This window comes from Hemicordylus capensis, chromosome 4 (genome assembly GCF_027244095.1).
Source record: "Hemicordylus capensis ecotype Gifberg chromosome 4, rHemCap1.1.pri, whole genome shotgun sequence".
NCBI classification, from domain to species: Eukaryota; Metazoa; Chordata; class Lepidosauria; order Squamata; family Cordylidae; genus Hemicordylus; species Hemicordylus capensis.
Window position 1 is genome coordinate 143,480,579 of NC_069660.1, and position 27,476 is coordinate 143,508,054.

General features: G+C 43.2%; 1 protein-coding gene across 1 annotated transcript in view; it reads right to left on the minus strand.

The window, feature by feature from the left end:
• Positions 1-27,476, minus strand: part of CDC73 (cell division cycle 73) — a 182,574-nt gene that overhangs the window by 72,228 nt on the left and 82,870 nt on the right. Inside the window, exon 10 of the mRNA XM_053313544.1 lies at positions 27,147-27,211. Within this exon, the coding sequence (XP_053169519.1) occupies positions 27,147-27,211 (65 nt within the window). The remainder of the gene's footprint in view (positions 1-27,146; positions 27,212-27,476) is intronic.

The following is a 27,476-nucleotide window of genomic DNA, read 5'->3' on the forward strand; positions in this document are numbered from 1 at the left end:
ATAATAATAATAATAATAATAATAATAAGGAGGAGGAGGAGGAGTCAGATCTGAAATTTGCCCCCTTGGTATAAACACAATGGGCACACAAGTGAGCCATCACAAATAGAAGTCCCATGTGTGCCTGGTAGTCTTCCTCTCAAAAAAACAACCAACAATGCAAGGAAGCTGAAATGGGTTAGACCTTCCTGAAGTTTTTATGTGCACATGTACAAATTATATATGATTCTAGCACAAGACAGTAGGCAATACAGTCACAGACCCATGTGTAGGCCCTCAAACATGTCTTTGTTGGGACATCCTGAGGGAGGTGATGGAGAAAACACCAGCTAGCAGGATCAGGAATAATTAAAGTTTGCCTACACTTCAGTTACAGTCTAACATCACAACTTCTTGAAAAGAATTGCCTCCTGATAGGAATCACTTCTTGCAAGTGTCACAGATGCAAACCAATATGAGTTTGAAGAGCCATCAAATCCCTCAGCAATTAGGGAAGCACGGGGGGGGGGAGACCTTGTTTTCTGTAAAATGGCCCGTTTCTCTCAAGCCCGTTTTAATGTCCTTCTTTCAGCTGTGTTGGAGGACAGATTTCGAGGGATCCCCTTGGAGGAACGTTTGTGCCCATCTGGAGCTACTGAGGTGGAAACATTGACACATACTTTGTTTAACTGCCCTTTCTATGATATTGCCCGTTCCATTCAGATCGCCCCCTTTCAAAAGAAACATTTGGATTGGTCTGAGGAACATTTTATTGTTTATTTTTTAGGCGATAGGCATGAAGAAGTTACTCATAGGATTGCTTGCTTTTGTTCGGAGGCATGTAAAATAAGGTGTCTGCAAACTGGTTTTTAAATTTTTACTTATGTTATTGTATTGTACTGTATTGCTCTTTGCTGTAGTGTTTATTTGGTCATTGACCATAAATAAATGAGTTCAGTTCTGTAAAATGACAAGTGCTTGCAAGCTGTGCTCAGTTTTTGCTGTCCAAACAACCAATTTTGTGGAAAGGAAAGAAACAAATGGTTTTAGAGGAAGTGAACTAAGAACCATCTTATTGGCATAAATGTATTTTGTACAATTTGTATGCTGTGTTCCCTCTAACAGATGTTGTTCACTACAACTCCCAGCATCCCCAAGTGCAATGGCATTTGGCTGGGGATTATGGGAATTGCAGTCTACAACATATGGGAATTCCTGTTAGAGGGAACACTGCTTGTATATATTTCAGGAAGATATAATTTTAGCATTTTAAAAAATATAATTCACTTAAGTCACCCACTGTATATGCTGGCATAGGAGGGAGCCATAATGTGCACTTCTCCCATTAAATCTTGGGTGATAAAGATTAACAAATGGCACAGAAAATAAGTACAGTGCAGTGGCTTCTATGCCTCTAAAAGGAATTCAATTAAACCAAAAACCAAAAACCCAAACCTTTGATTTACAGAGATAGTTATGCAAGTGGCAGCTCCAACTCTACTGCAAAAAGTGAACAAATTGGATGTCCCATCGTGTTCACAACATGACACCTGAATTAAATGAATTTCCTCACTTTTTAAAACAGAGAATCCTATAAGTGCCACATTTAATATGTATGTTCACTATTGGTGTGCGGAACCAGTTCTAACTCGGCCAGTTTGACCAACCCCAAAAGGGGTGCTGGTCCGGGTTCAAGCTAAACTGGCCCCAGTTCTAATGGAACCAGTTCAGAACTAGTTCAGATGTTCAAGGGGCATATCAAGGAGGAAACTAAAGGGGGGGGACCCTGCCACCCTTTAAAATACTCCTAATGGGGGGTGGCAAGAGGGCATCTTGTCGGAGGCAGTGGCAGAGCTCCTCTGAACTCTGGACTGGGTCTGGTGCTCCAGCGCGGCTCGGAGTCGCACCACTGCTGCCGCCACCTCCAACTCAGATGATGAAGTGCAGTCTCGCCACTGCATATTATGATTATTTTAAAGGTGGGCATGTCCCCTGCCCCTTCCTTGTAAAGGGGAATCCTCAGCAGAATCCCTTTTGCAAGCACTCTCCTCGAGCCAAATTCAACAGGTTCCAAAACGGTTTGGCCCTTGGACTGAACCGGGGTCTGCTTTGACTTGAACCGGCTCATGGGCCGGTGGTTTGGTTTGAATTTGAACTCAACCACTCAACTTGGTTCCATGCACACCCCAAGTGTTCACTACAAGAAAGCAATTCAAGTAAGTGCCTCTACCTCCCTTCACTCCAATCAGCTAAGGATGTTCTTAACTGCACAGTGCCATGCAAAATCTGATCCCAGTTTGTAAAAGAAACACCTATATTTGGTTCAGGCTTAACAGCAAACTGTTAAAAACAAAACCCCAAATTATTTTTTGGAATATAGACACATATCTCAGTAAGTGATGAATCACTCCTCAGAGACAATTTGCTTTCAAATATGCAAGCAGGACTAACATCCTTTCCAGTCAGGGTTTAATTATGAAGAGTGTTGCAAACAAAGCTGTTGTATCTGAATTCCACTAAAGTCAGAAGCCAATATCAGGTAAGGAAAAGCTTGAATATAACTAGCAGCTGTTAAACAGGGTTACAGGAAGAGTTCTCCCTCCCATGTGATGACATGGGACATCACATTTTCAATTCTTGTTTGTTCCTTAAAAACTGTTCTGTCATTCACAAACAAATTATTGCAGTGATTTCCCCCCACCAGATTTTGTATTGCTACAACAGATTTTTTTTAAAAAGTTGCATAAACATCTAAACATCAAAACAGTTTTTACACACCTCAGTCATTACAAATACAATACATGAATGCACAGCTTTCAGCCAAGCATGCAAATCAAGGTTCTAACAAACAGGTCACACATAACCAGAAAACCTGACTCATGGCATCAGCATTTCAACATCTGTATAAGCATGTTTCCTGTATTATAGTTTCCAACCAAAATAGTTTTGTTTGCTTATTGCTTTCCTGTGTCTAGAATTCTAATCAGTTGCACACCCTCTATCCAAAACAGAATCTGTATCAGAGCCACATTTAAATTAATGTCCATTGTCTTGATTTTGGACCAAGCCCATCCCCCTCCCGGCCACCTGTTGGACGAGGTGTACAATTCAGAGAATGAGATCACCCAGACCTCAAGTGAGCCCAGGCTGGGATCTCTCACACCAGAAAAACCGAGGGAACCCAAGTCAGCACCTCCACCACAACCTGACAACACAGCTCTTTGTTCTCTAACTCAAAGGAGGACAAAGAGCTGTCCTCGAAAGAGACGAAAGTTTGGGGCGGTATACAAATTTGATAAATAAAATAAACAAATAAAAGGAATCCTCAGAGGACCTACGAGTATCCATAGAGCCTTCTCTCCCCCAGCCCAGGATCCCCAGAGACAGCACTTACAATATCAATTCCACTGATGTTGCCATATCCAGCTCGTGCATACCTGCTCAGGACTAACCAAGGTTCTGATTCCTGCCCTGGTTCTTAACAGCCCTTCGAGCTGATCAAGGTTGGTGGCATGACCCTGGCTCAGCCCACAACAGGATAGTCATGGAACAAATTAAAACAGCAGCATAAAAGACTGGTGTGAAACAGGAATTCATCTGTCAGGAATCAATTGTTCTATAAATACCTGATCTCCAGTGATGTGTTTTCCCCCAGCAAATGTTGAATTGGAAAATGTTATGATTTTATAAACTGATTGGGATCTGATTTAGTAAACAAAAAGTACACTATGTTAATTTTACATTCTGAATTAATATCTCAAAGTATTTCTAAAAACAATAAGTATCTGAATAGCAGTGTTTGATTAGATTAAATCTCAAAAGAGTATACTTGGGATACAATATAAAAAACAAATTTACAATTTAACCTAGGCATTATTTCTGCTGGAAGACTTAAATATATTGTAAGACATAGACATCTAATAGCATGCACTTCCCTTGTATTTCTTAAAATTTCAAGAGGAAAAAATTTAAGGCACCAAAAACTGTTAACATCCCATTTTAGCTCACCTAAATACTGACAATTAGATATTGCTATTTCCTAGGCATATTTCCTACTTCTCATATTCTGTCCATGTATCCAATCAATGCACAGAGGGGGAATGGGGCTGCACCCACTTAAAGATGTACTGTGCCATCGAGTCGGTACCCCTAACTTCCATGTATTCAGCAGATGTGAGAAAGCTCATGTGGGTGTGTAGAGTCTGGTCTCACTTTTTGCTAAGCGCACAAATTTCAGGGGGTACATACAGATGCCCACCTCCATACACTGATTTATGTGGACAGAAGGGGGAAAATAAAGGGTCTAATAATTTGAAAAAAAGTTTACCACTACTATTTACAAACTATTTTTACAACTTTGAAACTCCAGTTTGACAGGAATTGTGCAAATTCACTATGGTATTAATTGCTTTAGAAATTGAAATTTTAGAAATGGAAAAAAAATCCATGAACAAATACATAACACGGGAAAATTTTCCGCTCCGCATCATTGTAACAACTATCAATTAAGACATTTCATTTATTCAAACACTGGTTTTCAGCTCTGAGCGTAAGCATAAGCAGGGATCCAGAGCACCATGCGTGGTTTTCCACCCATGCCCCGTGGCTTTTCAGTCTTCCCTTCCTACAGCAGCCCCATGTTCTTCAAAATTCTGCTCCTAAAGGTTGGGTACAGTATTCAATGAGACATAAATGGTTGCAGCTAGAAGGGAGAACCAGCTGCCTCAAATGAAAGATATTTTCTGCTTACGTCTATGGACTTCTCTAGATACTGGCTATAGTTGTAGGTGGCTGGGGCAACTCATTCAAATGCCTAGACATTCTCTGCTATGAGTAGTGCTCTCCTTGAAATTTGCAAACACTGGAGTTCAGGTCAAATACAGCAGCTTACATAGTACTTAGAAAATTCTGGCATCTTACTGAAATCTGAAACATTCTCGTAAGTTCTGCTAGACATGTTCATCCCTAAAATTCTAGTGTACGGTTTTTATCTCCAGCCATGCTTATTCTATTATTCTTACAAGATTTCCTTTGAAGTTATTCCCAACCCAATCACTTTCTCGTAATGTACTATGCTTTCTTCTGAACACCCTGATGCCACACTAACATTTCAGTACAGTATTTACAGTTTAAAGACAACAGCTCTCAAGCCACATTGTGGATATAAATTCCACCACTTATGTAGTATGAGCTGACTAGGAAATATGCACTATATTCAACAAATTTCATCCCTGATGGAAATTCCTGTCCTTAGTGCTAGGAGAATGGAACTAGCAATGGAATTCTCCTGAGGGTTTTGATGCAGCTCTGGCTGTGGTGCCACTCCATCAAGCAACATGGGTGGGCCAGGCAACTTGGCATACTCAAATGATGCACAGAACGATGTTAATCACATTCTATTAAAATAGGGAAATTAGTAGTGGCCCTCTGGCTGAATCCTTTTTGATGTGACAATCTGCTGAAATTGCCAACCACTTCTCTAATCTTTACCCTGCCAACCCGAAAATGCCCTTTAAATGCTGTGGATCATACAAGAACTCTGGGAGCAAGGCAAACAATTTGCATTAATGAGTGTGCATACTTTGCACACACACATGAGTTTAAATACATTTATACCTAATTCTTTGGCTCACCAAGCTAGCCAATTTTTAGGGAAGAAAACCAGCATTTTAGAAAATGTAACTAAACAAGATTGCCATACCATTTATTATGTAGGAATATTTTTTAAAAACCAACACCAAACAACAGATGTCACTGAAACAAGGAAAAGAACACACAAGAGGAATAAAACATTTCTCAAGTGTGTAACTTGAAAGACTGGTTTTATCCTAAATGCTTATAGTGCTTGCACAAGGGCAAGTAGCAATTTTGCTCATATCCCCTTCTTCCTGTGCCCCCAAATCGAATCCCCGAATCGAATCCTTAGGCGAACACCAAACAACTAGGAGAATGGAACTAGCAATGGAATTCTCCTGAGGGTTTTGATGCAGCTCTGGCTGTGGTGCCACTCCATCAAGCAACATGGGTGGGCCAGGCAACTTGGCATACTCAAATGATGCACAGAACGATGTTAATCACATTCTATTAAAATAGGGAAATTAGTAGTGGCCCTCTGGCTGAATCCTTTGTCACTGAAACAAGGAAAAGAACACACAAGAGGAATAAAACATTTCTCAAGTGTGTAACTTAAAAGACTGGTTTTATCCTAAATGCTTATAGTGCTTGCACAAGGGCAAGTAGCAATTTTGCTCATATCCCATTCTTCCTGTGCCCCCAAATCGAATCCCCGAATCGAATCCTTAGGCGAACACCAAACAACAGATCAAATGTCATCTGGCAAAGGATGACATTTGACAAGCCGGGGGGCAGAGGTAGGTTGCATCAGGAAGGACAAGAGCTGAAGAAGGTCTTGCCTTCCCCCACCTCCACCCCTTATAGAAGTGCAATTTCTCCCACTCATGCTGTAAGCGGTTTTGATACAATCCAGTGAATTATGTGAACATCAAAATACTCTTAAGGTCCATACCATGGACCTTAAGCTCATGCAACCTCGGGATAGAGTGTGTGTGTGTGTGTGTGTGTGTGTGTGTGTGTGTGTGTGTGTGTGTGAGAGAGAGAGAGAGAGAGAGAGAGGTTTACAAAAAAGGGCTAATTCCACAAATCCGCGGGTTCAGGGTGGCCAGAAATGACCTCTGAGGTCATTTCCAGCTGCCATTTTGAGGAGAGGAGCCATTTTGTTGTTTATTTTTTTTAAAAAAAACAAAACATGATTTTTCACAGAAAAAAGCCAGGGTTTGGGACTGGGGGGGTGGGGGTGGGCATTGCTGGGCAATGGAAAATCGCAGAGCACAGTAGGGCACTTATTCAGTTTTAAGGGCCTTTGATCATTCTTTCCGGAACCTCCAGGAACTTAACCCCCATGTCCTATTTACTCAATGCCTTGGTATACGCAGTTGTAGGGGAGAACAGAATCCCCACGGATACCTGTATTCACCTACATTAACAATCACCACATTATTTTCATGTATGCACAATAAATTTTCTTGTTTTCCTCCACTTTCCTGTTCCTAAGTTTAACATGAAAGAAAATTAAGATTTGATCATTTCATCAATGTTAATAAAATAAAAATACAATGGCAACCTTGATACAGTGTCCCATACAATATACTATCTGGTGCTGGAGGAGGCCCTGGGGCTCAATTTAGACTTAACTGCAAACTATGGTTTGCAAACAGAAGCACTTCGACAGACACATGCATTTCCCTCCTCTCTTATGTATGGGTGTCCTCTTCTGCTTCTTTGTTTTTGCTAAAGAGAGGTTACCATGATATAAAAATTTGCAAGCTACAGTTAGTGCCTTGGAACTCATTTCAAACCACGGTTTCAAACTGAAGTTTGGAGACAATGTGCTAACCATAATTTGCTGATCTGGATATCATGGAAAACTATGGCTAGGGGAAAGTGGAAGGGGAACAAAGGAACCTGCATGCATGCGCAGAGGGAAGCAAGGGGAAAGGGGAGCACTCTGGTTCATGGGGACACTCTACAGTATGGACTGGGCCTATAAAATAGCTGAAAATTCTGTTTCCTGTTGTAACGCACCACGATTTTTCTTGAAGGAGAAAGTCATTAATGAATATGTTATGCCATAAAAATGGATGGGAAAGGCATACAAAATAAATTTTAGTTCTCAATGGACAGGCATTTCACACAGATGCAAACTGTTAGGTAGGAGGCAACTAAGACAGGCTTGCTAATTCTAACTAATATATTCAATGTTTTATATCTCATCTGCAAATAATACTGTCTAAAGCACATGTTTTCAGAAAAGGGCAGTTTCTTTAAAAACTAACAAAAATATTTGAAAATGATGAACGTATCACCTTGAATGAAGAGAGAATCTTGACTACATCCTTTGATAGTTTCAAATTTTGTTCAGTAATAGTAAAAGGGTGAATCATTGAATCTACGTTAGTATAGCTCCATTAGTATAGTGTTAAGTACTTGGCAAACATCCTCAATATTATGAATGATAAAACGGATGCTACCTCAGAATAGACACTGAAGAAGCAAGACAGAAAAATTATTGACGCTTTTGAACTCTGGTGCTGGAGAAGACTTTTGAGGATACCATGGACAGCCAGGAAAACAAACCAATGGATCATACAACAAATCAATGATTTTCACTCAAGGCACAAATCACCAGGCTCAAACTATTATGCTTCAGACACATTATGCAAAGACCCTGGGAAGATGTTGGGAGAAGTGGAAGGAAAGAGAAGAAGAGACAACCAGCAGCAAGGTAGATGGACTCGATTATGACAGCAATGAATGCACCACTGAGAGACATTAAAGGCCAAACTGAAGACAGATCATCCTGGAGAGAATCTATGTAGTCGCTAAGAGTCGACACCAACTTGACGGCACTTAATCAATCAATCACCTCAGGGCCTTAGGGCTACTTCAGATACAAAGCTCTGCACATAGTGAAAGAGCAGAAATGTACCATCCACATCTTGAACTCCCCTTTTTGAAGGGAAAAGGGTGTATTGAATTAGACCATCATGGATAGGTACCTTTGCATGGAGCACTCACATCACATATTAGCCTGTGTGCATGGAGTAATAGAGGGGCACAAACCTGCTCCTCTATCATGCAAACGGCTTGCTACATAGCCAGAGCGTAGAGCTAAGATATAGACTATAGTTCAAAGCATGATGCTCAACAGGAGCCTTGAGACCCACAGACTGGAACTACTGCTGGAATACAGCTTTTTGCTCACACACCTAATGAAGATGCAGCACAGTTGGCCTGGCATTTGTCACTTCTTGTTGATTTATTTATTTTATTAACATATTTTTATACCACCCAAAACTTATGTCTCTGGGCGGTTACATAGGAAGAGCAAGGGAAAACTTTTCCCTAGCTATCCAACAGGAAAAAAGAGATCAGGCAGTGTTACTACTTTGGTCACCCAGTTGTTGCCACTTTTAACATTTTTGCAAGGTTCCCATTTTATGTGCAACTGTGAGCTTTGTAATACTTTGCTCAACTAAGCAGCTCATTGTAGGACAGGCTCTTAAATGTATTTTGTTACGCTATGTAAATCAGACTGTAAGGAGAAAAATTATTCAGAGGTTCAAAGTTTATGGGTGCAATTTATGCTCACAAAAAGAAACAGCAGCCTTCAGGCAAACTAAAATTATATGGTACTAATGCCAAATGCGTGAGATTTATTATCAGGTTCTGACGCATTGATTGGAATTCTGCTTTTACTGCTTTAATACATACTCGATTTCCTGTCAGTTTTTCTATTCATTAGTATTAAATCTGGGTTTTTCACTTGCTATACTATGTTCATAATTCTATACAACTTCTTTCACATCTCTCCTAGTATTTTTTCTCAAATCTAAAACCCCCCACACACTTAAGCGATTCCTTCTAGTAAACTTGCTTCAACTCACTGATAATTTCAGTTGTCTTATATAGATTGGAAAAATTACATCTTTTTTGAGGTGGAGTGACCAGAACTGTGCAAAATATTCCAAATGTGGCTACACCACAGTCTTTCACAATGTCATTATAACCCTAACAGCTTCACTTTAAGCTTTCTTCCTTCTCATTCTTAATACAGTGGAACATAGGAAGCTGCCTTGTACCCAGTCAGACCATTGGTCCATCTAGCTCAGTTTTGTCTATACTGACTGCAGCTTCTCCAGGGTTACAGGCCCTCTCAGCTCTATCTTGGAGATGTCAGGGAGGGAACCTGGAACCTTCTGCATGCAAGTATGCAGATGCTCTTCCCAGAGTAGCCCCATCCTCTAAGCAAGTAATTTATGGTGCTCACATGTAGTCTCCCATTCAAATGCAAAACAGGGTGGACCCTGCTTAGCAAAGGGGACAATTCATAAGTATCAAGCTCATCTATTCCCTCCTCCCCTAGTGTGATGCAGTTCCTTCCCTGTTTGTCATCATACCAAACTATTATGTCTTGTGCAAACCATAAAACTTACCTGGAAACCAGAACAGGAAGCTATGAGCAAACCATGGCTTCCCATTCTGCTTTCAGGTAAATTACGTTTTGCACAAACCACTGTTTGCCTCATTCAATTGCAATTTCTTTTAATGATTTCCTGACAAACAGGAAGACCATTACAGTGTGTGTGGGTATAAGGGCGGGCAAAGAGGCCTAATGGTTTGTGCTACATGAACAAACAATTGGTGTCATATCTTAACTGGGCCACTGTAAAGAAGGATTAGGGAAGGAATGGAAACTATTTGGTGTTGCACCCAAGCCCAGACTATACTTGAGTATGTGTTTTCAGTGAGCTTTCCAGCTATTATCCCATTATCCATAATCTCTTTGCTGGAGAGAAACTGGCTACAGACCACAGCACTCTTCCCATATTCATTTTGCTCTCAACAACATTGGTACATTTAAAAAGTGTTTTTGTAAATTAACAGCATCCTAAATAAACAGCATTATTGTGCTGTGTAGCTTAACAGCATCCCCAAAACAGTAAGACTATTACGATGTAGTTTGCAACTCTACCAAGGAGAGCCTTAATTTTGCATTGCAGTAAACTCCTTAGCATCACAACTGAATTATAACTGCTGCAGTTCAGCATCCAGGTCAGGGGCTCCAAGAAGACAATTTGAATAACAAACTTGCTTTTGCATTCTCCTGTAACTTTTCATTCTGCACCCTGCCCTAGAAAAGGAAGACTTCAAACAACAAGGGAATTTTGATTATGCAAGTTACACGTTCATATTCCGATTTGCATGTACAGTCCTGCACCTTTCAGCACCATCCTTTCAACAAATTGTAGGGCTACCTTTCCTGCTATTAGAGATATATTTCTCTACAACAGTCTTATACAGCTTTATAAAGCAAGCACAAAACTTGTTCAAGACAGAAAATGATGCACAATTACCAGGATGAGCACACAACATAATTTACAGAATTCTGCCCAAAAGAAGATAAACAAGAAAGAGAGGAAGGGTGGATATATGGAACATACTCATGAAGAGTTTGTTGGATACAGAATACAACATGCACACCTTGCTTTAGAACTAAGTAGTCAGAAGGCTTTAATTAATGCTTTGCCTTCCTCAAAGAAACTTATGGCAACATAAGCATCACTGATGTTCATAAAATAATTGATTTTTTAAAAAATCCATTGTGAAGCACATGCTAATTTCCCCTCAGATTTATCAAGACCTGCTTAGGAAGAGTTTCCCCCCACAGTTACTTCTCATGCTCAGATATCTTCAGACCTGAACTCACTGATACTGTGTGTATTCATGGCTAAGCAGTCCAGATTTCCAATGGCTATTCAGCATTACATTAATGGGGAGAGGGAGAGGAAAGAGTGTCTCATTTTTTCCTTTAGCTTACAATTTTTCCTTTAGCTATCTTTTGAAAAGGAAAGCTTAGAAGCTACTAGCATAAATAGCAAGCAGTCAGAGCATGACACCATTAAGTCATCAAGAGAATCCAAGATATTAAAACATTTTCTTAAGTGTCACAGGAAAAGGAGTGGACAGCGCACAATTAACTCTTGGAGAAACTCTCACTCATAAAACACAAAATCCTCAAAACAAAACTTGCTTTCACATAAGCTTACAAGAAACTAACTTATTAATACAATACTAGTGGGCCCAGGCGCAGAGCATCTGCACCTCTAGCTGGGCCCAGCCACACACACCCCTGCCCGCCGGCATACCCGGCTTTCCAGCTGGCCGACCAGCCACTCCCCCCCACCGTCCCATCGGGCCAGGCCATCTAACCCGGGCGGGCCGGCCAGGGCAAGCCTGTCCCGCCGCCGCCTCCTCTCAGCCGGCGGGGTTTCGTCCACCGGCCCTCTGCCTCCGACTCCTGGCCACTACCATTATTTCTATCCGCTTCAGTCCTGGAACTCTTCCTCACTCTAGAGCATCTGCATGCTAGTACTTGATTGCTCCCCTCACCCCCTGCCACAGGCCCCCTCACCTCAGAGATCTCCCCACCCTCACCTGAGCTGCACTCCTGCTCCTCCTCCATCCCGTTGCTTCCATCCCCCTCACCCCTCTTGGTCATGGCTCCAGCATTGCTGCCACCTATTGGCCAAGCTGCAGCCACAGAGACCTCCACACCCTCACCCGAGCCTTGCTCCTGCTCCTCCTCACAGGAGCAGCAGCAGTGGTTCCTTGCTGCTGCCACCACCATGGCCATTCATTCCCCTGAGGCTGCTGACAAGCCCGGGCCCATCCCTTGCCTGCCTCCTTCCCTCTGACAATGGCCTCAGTAGCCCCAAACCGCAGCAGTGGTTGACTGGGTTCTTCCTTACTGCCAGTGCTCCCATGGCCACTCATTCCTACCTCAGGCTACTGACAGAACATCTTCCAACCAGTAACAGTTGCATTCCAACTGACCTTAACCATCACAGGCTCCTCCTCCTTATCTGCATATGGAATCCCCACTGCCCAATCAGGTTCTTCTGCTTGCGAACTCTGTCAGCCAATCACCTCCTCCCCCTCTGTCAGCCAATTGCCTCCTTTCTACCACATCCCCACGCATGGCCCGTCTTGGAGAATTAATAATATAGAAGATTACAAGAGAAGCTGGCAGATTACTCGCTTGTATTGACCTTTTAACAACTACATCAGATTGTGGTTCATGGATGCTGTTTATCCAATATTCTCTATCCAGATTTCCATTTTTTTATGTACTGGGGTGAAGAAATGTTGCTTCAGTTTACCAGCCCGACAAAATTTTTACTAGTCAGATGACTCCTCAAGCTATGGTGGTACACTTGCTATTGGAAGGAAGTGGGACACCTGCCCCAACTCCAGCACCCTCCCTGCCCCCAGAAGCACCCACCAACAGATGACGAAAACAAATATTTATATACCACTTTTCAACAAAAGTTCCCAAAGCAGTTTACATAGAGAAATAAAAATGAACTACCGGTAGCAGATCCCGCACAGAGCATCTGTGCAGTAGTACACTCCCCCCAAGCCTTCTGCCCACTCTGCTCCACACCAAGCTTTCTGCCCCAGTCTCCGTTCCCTGACGCACGCACGCATGCTTCCACCCCCACGCCAGGCCGCTTCTACCCCTGGCACTTCCCAGCCATGGTTTATGGCCAGCTTTCCAGTCTCTCCGCCGCTTGCCCCCCTTCCACCCCAGTCCGTTCACCTTTCCTTCTCCTCTTGCCAGTGCCTCCTCTCCTCTCCTGTTGCCAGGGCCAGTCTGTCCTGCCACCACCTCCTGCTCCCGGCCAGGCTGGGCCGCTGCCACCTACTCCTTCCCCGGGTGGGGCAGGGCAGGGCCAGGGCCAGTCCATCCCGCTGCCGCCTCCTCCCAGCCCAAGCTGCCTCCTCAGGCCATTTTGCGACCCACCACCCGCCACCAATTTTGTTGCCAGGAACTGTCACCAATGCCGGGAACTCTCGCTCGCAGCATGTCACAAGAGTTCTGCCACCAAATCCTAACCATGCATGGCTGGCTAAGAGAAATAAGGGTGTGTGTGTGTGTGTGTGTGTGTGTGTGTGTGTGTGTGTGTGTGTAAATATATAAACTAACACAGCCACTGGAGAAATGTTGTGCTAGGGATTGGATAGGGCCAATTGCTCTCCCCCTGCTCAATAAAGAGAAACACCACTTTAAAAGGTGCCTCTTTGATGCGTTAGCAGGGGACATGCTAACAGGGTGTACAAGCAACCTGGAAGTACCAGGGAAAGTCTGCCTTGAGGCGGAAAGATCAGTATTTGCGGGGGGAAGGGTGCACCACCCCAAGGCTGACAGCATGCTCAGGTTGGGTGGGGAAAAGAAGTGAAAGCAGTCGCCGGTTAGCAGCTCCCACCCTGGCTGGGGGTGGCCACCCCTCCTGTGGCCACCTACCACCAATCCCGCTATCCTCTGAAGACCAGAACCCAGTAGAAGTAAGCAAGATAAAACCACAAGGTGGGGAGCCCTCCAGTCGGAAGCTGCCAAGCAGGCCGCCACCCATGCCAGGGTGTGGTCCTGCCCATGCCAGTGTGTGGGCTCACCCGCAGCTGGGATGTGGCCTCGCTCAGGCGTGGAGCATGGTCGTGTGGCAGCTCAAGATTGTGCAATATGTAGAAGGTTAGCTAATATATAAACATGTGCTGGGTGCTGTTCCCATAGTCACCAGTGACATTTCTTCGGAAACAGAGAAATCAAAGTGGGGTCCATACCAAGGTAGAGGGAGCAATGCATGCATAATTCTGCTACCAGAAACAATGAAAGCTATCATTCAGCAAAAATGTTTACTAAAATGTCTATTCTTTTCCAGAAACTAAGTATGCCAGTTAAAGAAAAACTGTTTCAGAGAAGCCTTTGTCTCTGAAGCCAACAGGTTATTTTCACTGGAACAACTTCAAAAAAAAGGTCTACCCATTGCCATCTTTTCTGTCAAAGTTGCAAGGAGGTCTACGTGAACATATTGTAGATAAAGTGATAGATAAAATACAGACTTTTACTATCATGAAAAAGCTACCACATGGTTTACTGTAATATATTCTCAATCTAAATTAAAGCTGAACCACATTTTCTTTGGTTTCCAATCATGGAAACAAAGATTTCTCAGATTTCACACAAACATCATAATGTTATGAAATTCTGAGTGCAACAAAAACAAGTCAAACTTGATAGTAGCCACCCAAGAAAGAACAGGACTTGCTTGGCTATGACAACCATGGGCCTATCGCAAAGCGTCTCAGGACCGACACACGATGCTGGTCACAAGCTTGATCTGGTCTTTCACTCTCATCAGGGTGGGGTTCCATGGTTGGGGAATCCTGTTTTTTCCCCATTGTCATGGATGGACCACCATCTGGTTAAAGTTGGACTCACAGTCACACCCCACCTTCGCAGAGGCGAGGGGCCCATTAGAATGGACCGCCCGAGAAGGTTATTGGATTCAGTAGGGTTCCAAGATGCCTTGGAAGAATTTAGTGCTGGCTCTGCAGGTCATCATGTTGATGCCCTGGTGGAGAACTGGAACAGCAAACCCATCAGGGCAGTAGACATGATTGCTCCTAAGCATCCTCTCCAACCCACTTAAAAATTGGCACCTTGTATATGGAAGAACTACAGGGGCTGAAGTGTGAGGTAGACAACTGGAGCGCAAGTGGAGGAAGACTCAAATCTGACAGATTACAACATAGAGCACATCTGAAGATCTATGCTCTGACAATGTAAGCGGCAAAGAAGCTATTCTTTTCAGCTCATATTGCCCCCGCAAGTTCACGTCCAGAGGAGTTGTTCAGGGTTTTGAGAGGGCTAGTAAGTACCCCTCCTCCCTTGAATCAGAACTTTGAACTATCTATTCCCTGCTGTGACATGTTTAATGAGTTTGAAAATCAAATGTCTCGTATTCGGGCCAAATTAGACTCATACCCCACAATTACTGCAGTGTCTGAATCGGAGGTGTCCAGCGACTTCTCTTATGTGGTCAGGCTGGATCAGTTCTAGTTTGCGACTCCTGAGGGTGTGGACAAGCTGCTTAGAGCAGTGCGACCTACCACCTGACCCTTGCCCAACATGGCTTATACTATCTGGAAGGGAGCTTGTTGTAAAAGGCCTGGTGGATATTATGAATGCTTCTCAGAGGGAGGCACGATGCCTCCTTGCCTTAAAGAGGCAATTATTAGACCTCTTTTGAAGATGCCTGTGATGGATCCCTCAGAGTTGAGCAACTATAGGCCTGTCTCCAACCTTCCGTGGCTGGGCAAGCTAATTGAGAAGGTGGTGGCCTTCCAACTCCAGGCCATTTCAAACTGGCTTTTGGGTGGCTTATGGGTGGAGACTGCCTTGGTCGGCCTGTTGGATGATCTCCCATTGGGAACTGACAGAGGAAGTGAAACTCTGTTGGTCCTTTTGGACCTCTCGGCAGCTTTCGATACTCTCAAACACAGTAGCTTTCTGGAGCGTCTGAGGGGGTTGGGGTGGGAGGCACTGCTTTGCAGTGATTCCGCTCCTACCTCTCAGGCAGATTCCAGATGGTGTTCCTTGGGGACAACTGTTCTTCAAAATCTAACTTCGGTATGGTGTCCCTCAGGGCTCCATATTGTCTCCGATGTTTAACATCTACATGAAACCGCTGGGAGAGATCATCAGGAGATTTGGTGCAGGGTGTTATCCGTATGTGGATGACACCATCATCAAGAGAAGGCATAACCTCCCTAAATGTCTCCCTAGAGTTGAATCCAAACAAGACGGAGGTACCGTCTGTAGGGAGTCGGGAGCCAGAGGTGGTTTAGATCTGCCTGTTCTGGATGGGTTATATCCCCACAAAAGATCAGGTTTGTAGTCTGGAAGTTATCTTGGATCCCAAGCTCTCCCTGGTTTCTCAAGTTGAGGCTGTGGTCAGGAGTGCTTTTTATCAGCTCGGTTGATATGCCAGATACATCCATTTCTGGAGACAAATGACCTTAAAACTGTGATACATATACTGGTAACCTCAAGGCTTGACTACTGTAATGCACACTGCGTGGGGCTGCCTTTGTAAGTACTGCCATCAATTTATTCAAGGCAAAGTCAATGGCTCAAATGTTATATGGGGCACAGCTGGGACCCAATGCTAACTATTCTCTCCTTGAGTGGGTCCAAGCTAGGCTCTTAAGAACATTACATCTGACTCCCAAATATATTTCTAATGCAATTTTGAGACTGGAATCAGGCATTATCTCAATAGAAGCCAGAGCCTGGTATTTAATATGAATAAACTGGGCAAGAATCAAAATATTGCCCTCTGGTCTCCTTCCTTTGTGCCTACTGGATAGGCACTGCTTGAACTGGTGGGAGAACTGTGTCAGGAAACTCCGTACCTATGGTCTTTCACTTGAGGCTGTGGGTCCGGACAGGGCCAAAGAACCTATTAAACAAAGGATCTGGGATACTGAGTTTCAGAAAGACCTGTCGAGGACATATAGGTCATTCCTCCTGCCCAATGGTGGTATGAGAACTCGCCCAGCAGATTATCTGTTTCTCCTCACTTTCCCCAAACACATATGGGATTTTTCAATGTGAATTCATCTATCAGACACACCATGACAAAATTCTGCTGTTCTGCAATACGATTTTGTCGCACTCTGCTCACTAATGGTTAGATCCAATGTACAGTTATGTTACTAATAAGGCTATGTTTAAAATTTTATAATTTTTAAGTGTTGTGTTATTGGTCGAAGACTGTAATAAAGACTGACTGACTGACTGACTGCCTTTGTACACGTAGTCTGGAAACTGCAGTTGGTCCAGAATGCGGCAGACAGGTTGGTCTCTGGGTCATCTTGGAGAGACTAACACTCCTATCTTAAATGATCTACACTAGCTGGTTTCTGGGCAAAATACAAGGTCTTGTTCATAACCTATAAAGCCCTAAACAGCTTAGGCCTTGGGTATTTAAGAGAATGTCCTCTTCGCTATGAGCCATACCACCCTTTGAGATAATCAGGAGAGGTTCTCCTGCAGTTGCCACCAGCTCCTCTGGTGGCTACTCGGGGACGGGCCTTCTCCACTGCTGCATCGAGGCTTTGGAATGTGCTCGCTGCTGAAATAAGATTCTTCCCATTTCTTACAACTTTTAAGAAGGTAATCAAGACACATTTGTTCACCCAGGTTTTTAATTAGATACTGTTTTAATAGTTTGATGGTTTTTAATAGTGTATGTATATGTATATGGTGTGTGTGTGTGTGTGTGTGTGTGTATGTGTATGTGTATGTGTATGTGTATATATATTTGATTTATATACCGCCTTTCCAAAATGGCTCAGGCAGTTTACAACAGGATCAAAACAATTAAAACTGGTTAATAATTAAAATCAAAACTATAAAAACAGAATAAAACCAATTTAAACATCCAAACAGCTAAAAACACTGGGAAACCATTTAAAACAATTTAAAACAGTTTACAGTAGTTTAAAAACCCTGGAAGGACATGCCAAACAGATAGGTTTTAAGGGCTCTCCTGAAAGAGAGTAATGAACTCAAATTACAGATTTCTGCCGGGAATGCATTCTACAGCCCAGGAGCAGTTACAGAGAAGGCCCGCCTCTGAGTCGCCACCAGACGTACCAGTGGTAACTAGAGATGGACGTCCTCAGATGACCTTGATGTGCTGTGGGGATCATGCAGAAGAAGGTGCTCTCTAAGATAACTCGGACCTAAGCCACTCAGGGCTTTAAAGGTAATAACCAGCACTTTGGATTTTGCCCAGAAACATATTGGCAGCCAGTGTAACTGTTTCAAAACAGGCACAATATGGTCTCTCCGGGTTGCCCCGGAGACCAATCTGGCTGTCACATTTTGAACTAACTGAAGTTTCCGGACTACATACAAAGACCACATAGAGTGCATTGCAGCAGTCAAGCCGGAAGGTTACCAATTGCCGGCACCACTGTTTTGCGGTCATCCTCTCCAAGAAATGGGCACAGCTTTAAAATCAGCCGAAGCTGATAGAAAGCACTCCTGGCCATGGTCTCCACCTCAGATACCAGGGTGAGGCCTGGGTCCAGCAGTACTCCCAAGCTGCACACCTGCTCCTTCTGGGGGAGTATAACCCCATCCAGCACAGGAGCATCTAACTCACCCCTCAGATTCTGAGCCCCCACAATGAGCACGTCCATCTTGCTTGGATTCAGCTTCAATTTGTTATCCCTCATACAGCCCATTACTGCCTGTAGGTAGGCATTTAGAGAATGAGTTCCATTTCCTGAAGATGAAAAGGAGAAGTAGATTTGAGTGTTATCAGCATACTAGTAACACCCAGCACCAACTCTCCTGATGACCTCACCCATTGCTAAGGAGTCCAGGGAAGGCTTCTTTACAAGTAGTCTAACCATTGCCTCCTTCAGACAAGGAGGCACCCTACCTTCCCTAAGCGATACATTTATGATATTAACTAGGCCACCTCCAACAATCTCTCTGCTAGATAGAGACAGCCAAGTCGGGCAAGGATCCAGAGAACAAGTGGTAGGCGGCACTGCACCAAGCAGCTTCTCTACAACCTCAGGAGCCACAGTTTTAATGTTGTTTTAAATTTTAAATTGTTCTAAAGTGTCAACCTTTTAACTTGCTGTTTGCATTGTTTTGTTGTAAACTGCCCAGAGACCTGCATTTTGGGCAGTATACAAATATGTTAAATACATATTGTAGATACTACAAATCTACAAATATTTTAGCCAGTGTTGCTGGATGGAATTCCTTCAGAAGTTCAGTGCACTGAGCTCTCTCCAAGGATGAAAACAAAGTATACTGATTGAGTCATTTAGCCAAGATGGAAGTGTTCCTGCTTATTTGCAAGGCTTCTATTAATGGGAATTTGGGGGTTAGGTTTCAGAGCCCAGGAAAATAACTCAAAAATCACTAAAAAGACGGGGGGAGGGGATAATGGAGCAGAGCACAGCACTGTACCTTGGCCACCTCAACTCTCCTGCTCTCCAGCACTGGCCCTCAGCTCCTCCAGTAATGCATAATCGTGAAGTTTCTCCACCCCACTGTTGAAGTTCAACACTTAGCAGCACTATACCCTTAGTGATTAGTAGGTTGGCCAAAGAGGCAGCACAAAAATAAACACACATAGAGTTTTTTCACTATAATGCTCCACTAATGGAGTTTGCAGCACTCCAGTTTTAGTCTTCTATTTGGCACACAGATCAGGGAGCAGGAAGGGGCCCTGCAGAGGCAGACCTGCTGTCAGCAGGGATGTGCACGGAACCGTGGCTGGACAGTTCGATGCCAGCGGGGAACCGTGGCTGGGCAGTTCGATGCCAGCGGGGGTGCCACTTTAAGTGTGGGGGAGGGTGCACTTACCCCTCCTGCCACTTTCCCACCGACAGCACTCGTTACTGGTAAATACCTTTGGGACGGAAGTGTACCTCCCTGCCGCCCCCTCACCTCCTCAGTTGGAAGTGGCCAGAAGTCTCGACTTCTGGCCACTTCCGGCCGAGGAGGGGGGAAGGGCAGCAGGGAGGTACACTTCGGCTCCAACGGTTTTTACCGGTAACGGGCGCTGGTGGGGGGAAAGTGGCACGAGGGTAAGTACACTCTCCCCCACTCTTAAAGTGGCACCCCCGCTGGTGTCAAACTTCGAACAGGCCCCATGTTCGAACCTGTTCAGAGGCCTGTAAAAGAGTCTCTGAACAGGTTCATGCACATCCCTAGCTGCTGGGATTGTCATTGTCATCCTCCTCAAAACTGTAGAAAGTGGATATGTTGCTTTCTGATGAAGACACTAGAGCTGTTGTGGTGGGTGTGGCTACCTTTTCAAAGTATCTGGTGATGGTCCTTTGTTTGGCCTTGCTTTTGCAAAGCATGGTAGGTGTCCTTATAGGGTTGCAAAACAGACTCAAGCTGCCCTTTGAACTTGATGCTGTACTCCATCAGGGTATCAAGTTCGAAGACCCTGTTTGCCAATGCAGCCCCCAACTACAGAATCTCAGACAGCCCCTTTCTGGTGAAGAGCTTGAGGAGCATCTCTTCCTCTTCCTCCTCACTCCACCAATTGTGTGTGCAAAGTTGGTGATCCACTCCACTTCATCAGCTACGAGAGCCAGTGTGGTGTAGTGGTTAGAGTGCTAGACTAGGACCGGGGAGACCCGAGTTCAAATCCCCATTCAGCCATAATACTAGCTGGGTGACTCTGGGCCAGTCACTTCTCTCTCAGCCTAGCCTACTTCACAGAGTTGTTGTGAAAGAGAAACTTAAGTATGTAGTACACCGCTCTGGGCTCCTTGGAGGAAGAGCGGGATATAAATGTAGTAATCATCATCATCATCATCAACCACCACAAACAGCAAGTGCCGCCTTTGTAAAGAAGCAGATGAAACCGTGGACCACCTAATCAGCTGTTGTAAAAAGATCGCACAGACTGACTACAAACAAAGGCATGACAAGGTAGCAGGGATGATACACTGGAACATCTGCAAAAAATACAAGCTACCTGTAGCCAGAAATTGGTGGGACCATAAAATTGAAAAAGTTGAAGATAATGATGATGTAATAATATTATGTGACTTCCAACTACAAACAGACAAACATCAGCCACACAATACACCAGATATAACTGTAGTTGAGAAGAAAGAAAAACAAGTCAAAATAATCGACATAGCAATACCAGGGGATAGCAGAATAGAAGAAAAAGAAATAGGAAAAATCACCAAATACAAAGATCTACAAATTGAAATTGAAAGGCTGTGGCAGAAAAAGACCAAAATAATCCAAGTGGTAATTGGCGCCCTGGGTGCAGTTCCAAAAGACCCTGAAGAGCACCCCAACACCATAAGGGCCACAGAAATCACCATCAGCCAATTACAAAAAGCAGCTTTACTGGGAACAGCCTATATTCTGTGATGATATCTATAACAACAGCAACAACATTGACAATAAAATTCAGCCATCCCAGGTCCTTGGGAAAGGATTGATGTCTGGATAAAACAAACCAATCAATAACACCTGTCTGACTGTGTAAATAAATAAATAACTAAATAAATAATAATAAAAACAGAGCAAATAGCTGCAGCAGATGAGCAGGTAACTGCCCAGGCCACAACTTCTTCCAGACTGCATTCCAGGTGTGAGATTTGTTCTCTGCAATGGATGCTGTGATGTTCTCAATGCAAATTGCAATGCTGTAGCTCCTCCAGAAATCACAGGCAGAGAGAGATCACCTTCCATGAGATCTAGCATCCTCCTGAAGGTGCAGCACATGTAGTAAGACTTCAAAGTCATGATCAGACCATAGTCTATCCGTTGAATCAAGGAGGTGGTGTCGGCAAGAAGGCGATCTCCAGATTTGGTTGTACACACTGAGTGTGTCAGGATGGCTAGGGGCATTGTTGAGCAGCAGGACGAATCTGAAGGCCATGCTCCTGGAGACCAGATATCTCTGCACCTCATGCAAAAAGCAGTTGTTGAACCAGTCAGAGAAAAGCACTGGAGTCACCCATGCTCTCCTGTTGGCTCTCCAGAAGACAGGAAACTGGTTTTTATTCTTCCCTTTCAGGGCCCGTGGGTTCTGTGCCCGTTACAGGAACATGGGCTTGACTACGCAGTCTCATGCAGCATTGCCGCATAGCAGCAGACTGAGGTGGTCCTTGGCTGCCTTGACACCCGGAACAGTTCTTTCTTGATGAAGAACTGATGAAGGAGCAGGATGGCATCCACTTCCAGAACAGGCCTGTCTCATCAGCACTGAAGAAATGCTCGGGCCTGTACCTTCCAGCCACTGGAGCTCTGCTGGAAATCTTTGTGCCTGCTAATGCTACTTCACCTTCCAGCTGGATACTGTGGAGGCTGTAGTGGTGCTTGTATTCTTCAAACCAGTCCTTGCTCGCCTCCAAATCATGCTCAGCACCTTCAGATGTTCCTGCTGCTTGACCGCCTTCTACCACACAAGGCTTGTTCAACCACAGAGCTTTCTCATGTATGACAGACACATACTGCTGGGCTTGGTCCTCTATCTACTAATTGACAGCCTTTTCCATGTGGGGATCATGTGGATGTGACACCACCTTAAGACTCTGAGACGTGCCGAATGCATGTTCATCTTGTCTGGATTCAATCTCAGTTTACTAGCTTGCAACCAGCCCATCACCACCTCCAGCCCCAGGTTCAGTACATTCACTGCTTTCCTAGGATCTGATGTCAGGGAAATGAAGAGCAGGGTGTCATCTGCATATTGACGACACTTCAGTCCAAACCTCCTGATGACTTCTCCTGGGTTGGAGGCTGTGATGGGCTGGATGTGGGATAATAAATGGAGATTGAATTCAGACAAAATGGAGGTGCTGTTGGTCAGTTGGAGAGTTAACTGGGATGAGGCTGCACTCCCCCTTAAAAGAGCAAGTGCACAGCTTGGGAGTACTGCTGGACCCAGCTCTGCTTTTGGATGCTCATGTGGTGGCCAGAGATGCTTTTGCACACCTTCAGTCAGTGCATCAGCTGCATCCCTTTCTCCAGACTTATTCACATCATGGCTGGATTACTGTAATGTGCTCTACATGGGGCTATCTTAATATTTGGTAAGTGCAGCTAGAGCAAAATGTGGCAGCTAGCTATTTTATCCAGACTTGCCTGCTCAGATCATATTACACCCCTTCTGGAAGAACTACACTGGCTACCAATTTGTTTCTGGGTCCAATTCAAGGTTCTGGTTATTACCTCTCGAACGCTGAACAGTTTGGATCCTGGGTATCTGAAGGACTGCCTACTCCCAAGCCCACCAGTGTTCTTTCTAATTTTTTTCACCTGTGTGTGGAATGAATTTCATTCTGGGTGGGAGTATCAAGGCAGTGTGCGCGCACATGAATTCAGAGTAGGGCCTTCCTGATTCAACCTAAGCGGCACATGCACACGCCTTAGCGGGAACACTGCTGCCCACTTGACAAAATCATCGGAGGGGGCTTGGCTCCACGTGCAGAGAGAGATGGTGTGAGATGGCTGTCGTGCACGTGACAGGGCCTTCATAGTAATTGCCGCCAGGCTTTGGGATGCTCCCATGGCTGGCATCCACTCCTCAACCTCCATCATAGTTTTTTTTAAAAACAGTTAGAACATGGCTCTTCACCCAGGCTTTTATATGAGAGTACAGTTTTTACTGCTGCTGTTTTGTGTGTTATTGTTTTATATAGTTTTAAAAACTTTTAAATAGATATATAAAAGTAATATATTTAATACTTGTACTTTTAATTTGTATTTTAATTGTGCATTGTTTTAATTATATTGTAACCCACTTTGGGATTATTTTAATGAAAAGCAGTATAGTAATGGAACAATAAATAAAAAATAAATAAATAAAAATCAATTTTAATGGATACTTCAAATCAATTTCTAATTTCAATTGAATGTTTAATTGCAATTTAAATTAAATACTGTAATACAGCAGTATAATGAATTATCTAGATTAAAACAATTTTTTAATTTGAATTTTTAATTGAAATAAGATTTCATCAAAATTAGAATTAAATTTATCAAACTGATAATTAGCACCTTGCCAAGGCTGCACAATGCTACAAGAGGCTCCAGGAAATGGCTCAAGAAAGGCTCCCAAAGGCTTGCATAGGCTCCACAGAAATGGCTCCAAAAAGCTCCAGAGCAATAGCTCCTAAAGGCTTCCTAAACATACCAAAGGCTAACCAAAATGGTTTTTAGAAGCACACACAAAAAAATTCAAAACACACAGAGCAAGGCACTCCATCCTCTTCCTCCAAACTCCAATCACAACCCACAAGCATGTTAGGGAAGAGCACGATCATATAAGGCTGGACCCATGCCACCAATAACTGCAGATACATGAAACCATGTATCGTGGATAAAAAGATCGTGTCTATATTGCCTGACCACCGATAAGCTAAACTTTGAGTGCCGAAACTGCAGATAACAAAGGCCACCTGTAATTTGTTTCATATGGGTAGAGGAAAATAAGACAGCTATAGTAATCCAACCTGTGACTATCCTTCATGCCTTACCTATCAAGCGTCATAAGTTCGCTTTTGGATGGATGGACAGACACACTTCCTAAAAGATCTGTAAGCCACACAACAATCAGCATCATCAAAGGACTTTTCAGCATTAAAGATTTAAAGGAAGGGGTACTTAGCAGTTGTTGCTTTTAGGCCATGATGAACATAAATGACAACTACACACAGGGAAACTAGTAAATATACTTGTAGAGCAGTAACTTCTAGAGTCTTGTGTGAAATAATGGGTTGGAACACTGGAATTATCAGGTGGAAACTTGATGTACCTACTACATAAACACCAAAATAGGCAATATTAATTAAGGAAACTGAACAGGTTTTGAAACAACCTATACACTCATCCCAAGTGAGCTGACCAGTAGCTATCAGTTAACAAGTTCATAGCTATCTCCCAAAGACAAAGATACAAACCTCATGTAATAAGAAAACTGAAGAGTCATTTATGAGCATTTGGGGGCAAGTAGAAAGGCATTTTACAATCTTGTCAAAAATACTTTGACTTCCATCTGAAAGCATACTTTTTAAAGCCTAGTATTCTTTATTCTATTGCATTTTTGTAGTGATAGAAAAACAATTAGCAAAACCTTTGCCCAGTGACCGATATGAACATATCAAATGGATGTTCACCCACATTTTTTTTAATTTAACAAGTTTTCATTTTCTCTTTTTAAAACCACAATGCAGAACAGTAGCAACAAAAATACTAGAGAACAATTTTACAGTCTAAGAAGGGAAGAAATAAGGCTGGCATATGAGGAATGGGAGAAGCAGTATTTATCAACACAGATATGCACCCTGTTTACATGTTATGTTCAACAAGAGTGTACAGTGTACGCAGGTACAGATATGTACACAGGCACAGTATTCACATGTTATGTTCAACACAGGTCCCCTTCACATGTTATGCTAAACAGGTACCATGCACTTGGAAGGTCTGTACCTTGGTTCACTTTTAAAATTAACTCAGAAAGAGTCATTCACACCAAAACATGTTCCAGTATACAGATGTAGTGTCTGAATAGGATTATTAAGTGAGGTTAACCTCACGTTTTGGGCTGTGTGGCTTAGCAATAAGTTCCAGAAGGGTACTCAAAGGTCTCTATATACGCTGTCCAGATAGCATAGTAGATTATCTCTAAATACTGACATTAGTGTAACTGTCTCTCCATTCTACAACTACCCACACTCTGTGAAAATTAAAGAGCTTAATACCTTTTGTTTACTTATGAATATTTTGTTACATGTTCTTCATAATATGAAGATTTAGCACTAAGTAGGTAAGTTGCTTTAAAATCCGTCTCTAAATTGAACCAAAGGCCAATATTTAAAGACTGGAAGGTGACAGTAAAAACTTAAGGTACAGTTTTATGAGATAGGGGGAAAGTTTAAACAAGTTAGCTCTAATTGGTTTTGAGACATTTACATTCTAGGCATTATTTTATGTCCAAATTAGAAGAACAAACTAGAAGTAGGAGCACAGATTTTGGCGACTGTTTAGTGCTGTCTATTCATCAGATTTATATAGGCATACAGATGGCAAAAGTCTTTAATGAGGCCTCTACACTAGTTTTGTAGCATCTGTCCTACTTGCAGGCAGATCAAAACAGCATTTGTTTGAGAACGCTCAACCCACTTCCATAAAAGCAGACAATTTAAGACAAGCACAGGCTGAAAATTCATTTTGAAGACACACTTTTTTATGCTGCATGGGAAACTATTTGCATTAAAATGCTCTACCAAGTCATTTGGACGGGATGCTCCTCGTTTTATACTGAATTGATATTATTCAATCTGAACTCCTGTGACAGGTCAGGGTATAAATCAAAACCAAACAGGCATCAATGCTATCATTGTGGGCATAAAGGTATCCAAAGAATTAGAGAGACCTCAACAAGGAGGACCCCCTCAACACACACACACACACACACACACACACACACACACACACACAAAGACACACCGCTTTAGTTGAGAAGCAATTTTGTTTGCTACCATGCAATACAACAGATCACCAGTGTTCCCTCTAACAGAGATTTCCAGATATTGACCACAGCGCCCATAATCCTCAGCCAAAGGCCACTGTAGCTGGGGATGCTGGGAGTTGTAGTGAACAACATCTGGGAATCCCTATTAGAGGGAACACTGCAGATAACACTCAGGGCAGGGGGTAGTCCAAGATCTTCTGCTGCCTGAGATGAAGGACAATATGACTCCCGTAGATGTTTCACATTCTCAGACTACACAGCTACAGCAACACACTGACACTCTCAAACTGTTGCAAAGCCAAGCAGTGGTGTTCCTAGCTCAGGATTGGAGGTGGACGGGGGGAGAGGAAAGGAAGCAATGTGTGCTCCAGAGGAACAAGGAGGGAAAGATGAACTTCTCCAGCAGGGTGGAGAAAGGAAGCAGATATACTACCTAGAGATGTACATATCAGGCAGTATAGAAATAGGATAGATAGATGGATAGATGGATAGATGGATAGATAGATAGATGGCAAGGTGGCATCAATGGTGGTAGTGGCCCAGCTACCCCATGTCCCTACCCACAGGGGGATAGCCTCATCATGCCTCATGGAAGATTTGTCCCTGTCTCAGAGTACAAAGTAAAGAGAGAAGTTATTATTAAACTTCTCCAAGACTTCTCCACATAGTGCTGCAGTAAATATTTTTCCAACTTACCGTTACAGACTTCAGGGTCATTCCATGGTACGTGCCCATAGTGTCAATTTTGAAACCTTCAGTCTCTGTGGAATAATGAAAAAATTATTAAGTATCCTCATATGGAATTTTTAGGCCAGCCAGCTACATACCAGTCAAGAAATGTTAATAAGCTTAAAAACTGGTAATACGAATATAAGATTCAGTGACAGTAAAATATCATATGAAGATAAAGTATCTTTCTGATGGTATACTATCACAGGGTTTCGTTCGTTATTTGTTTTTTTACATACATAAAAGAGCATAACACAGCTTTGAACTACTTTGAGTAACTGCCACAGTATTGGTTGT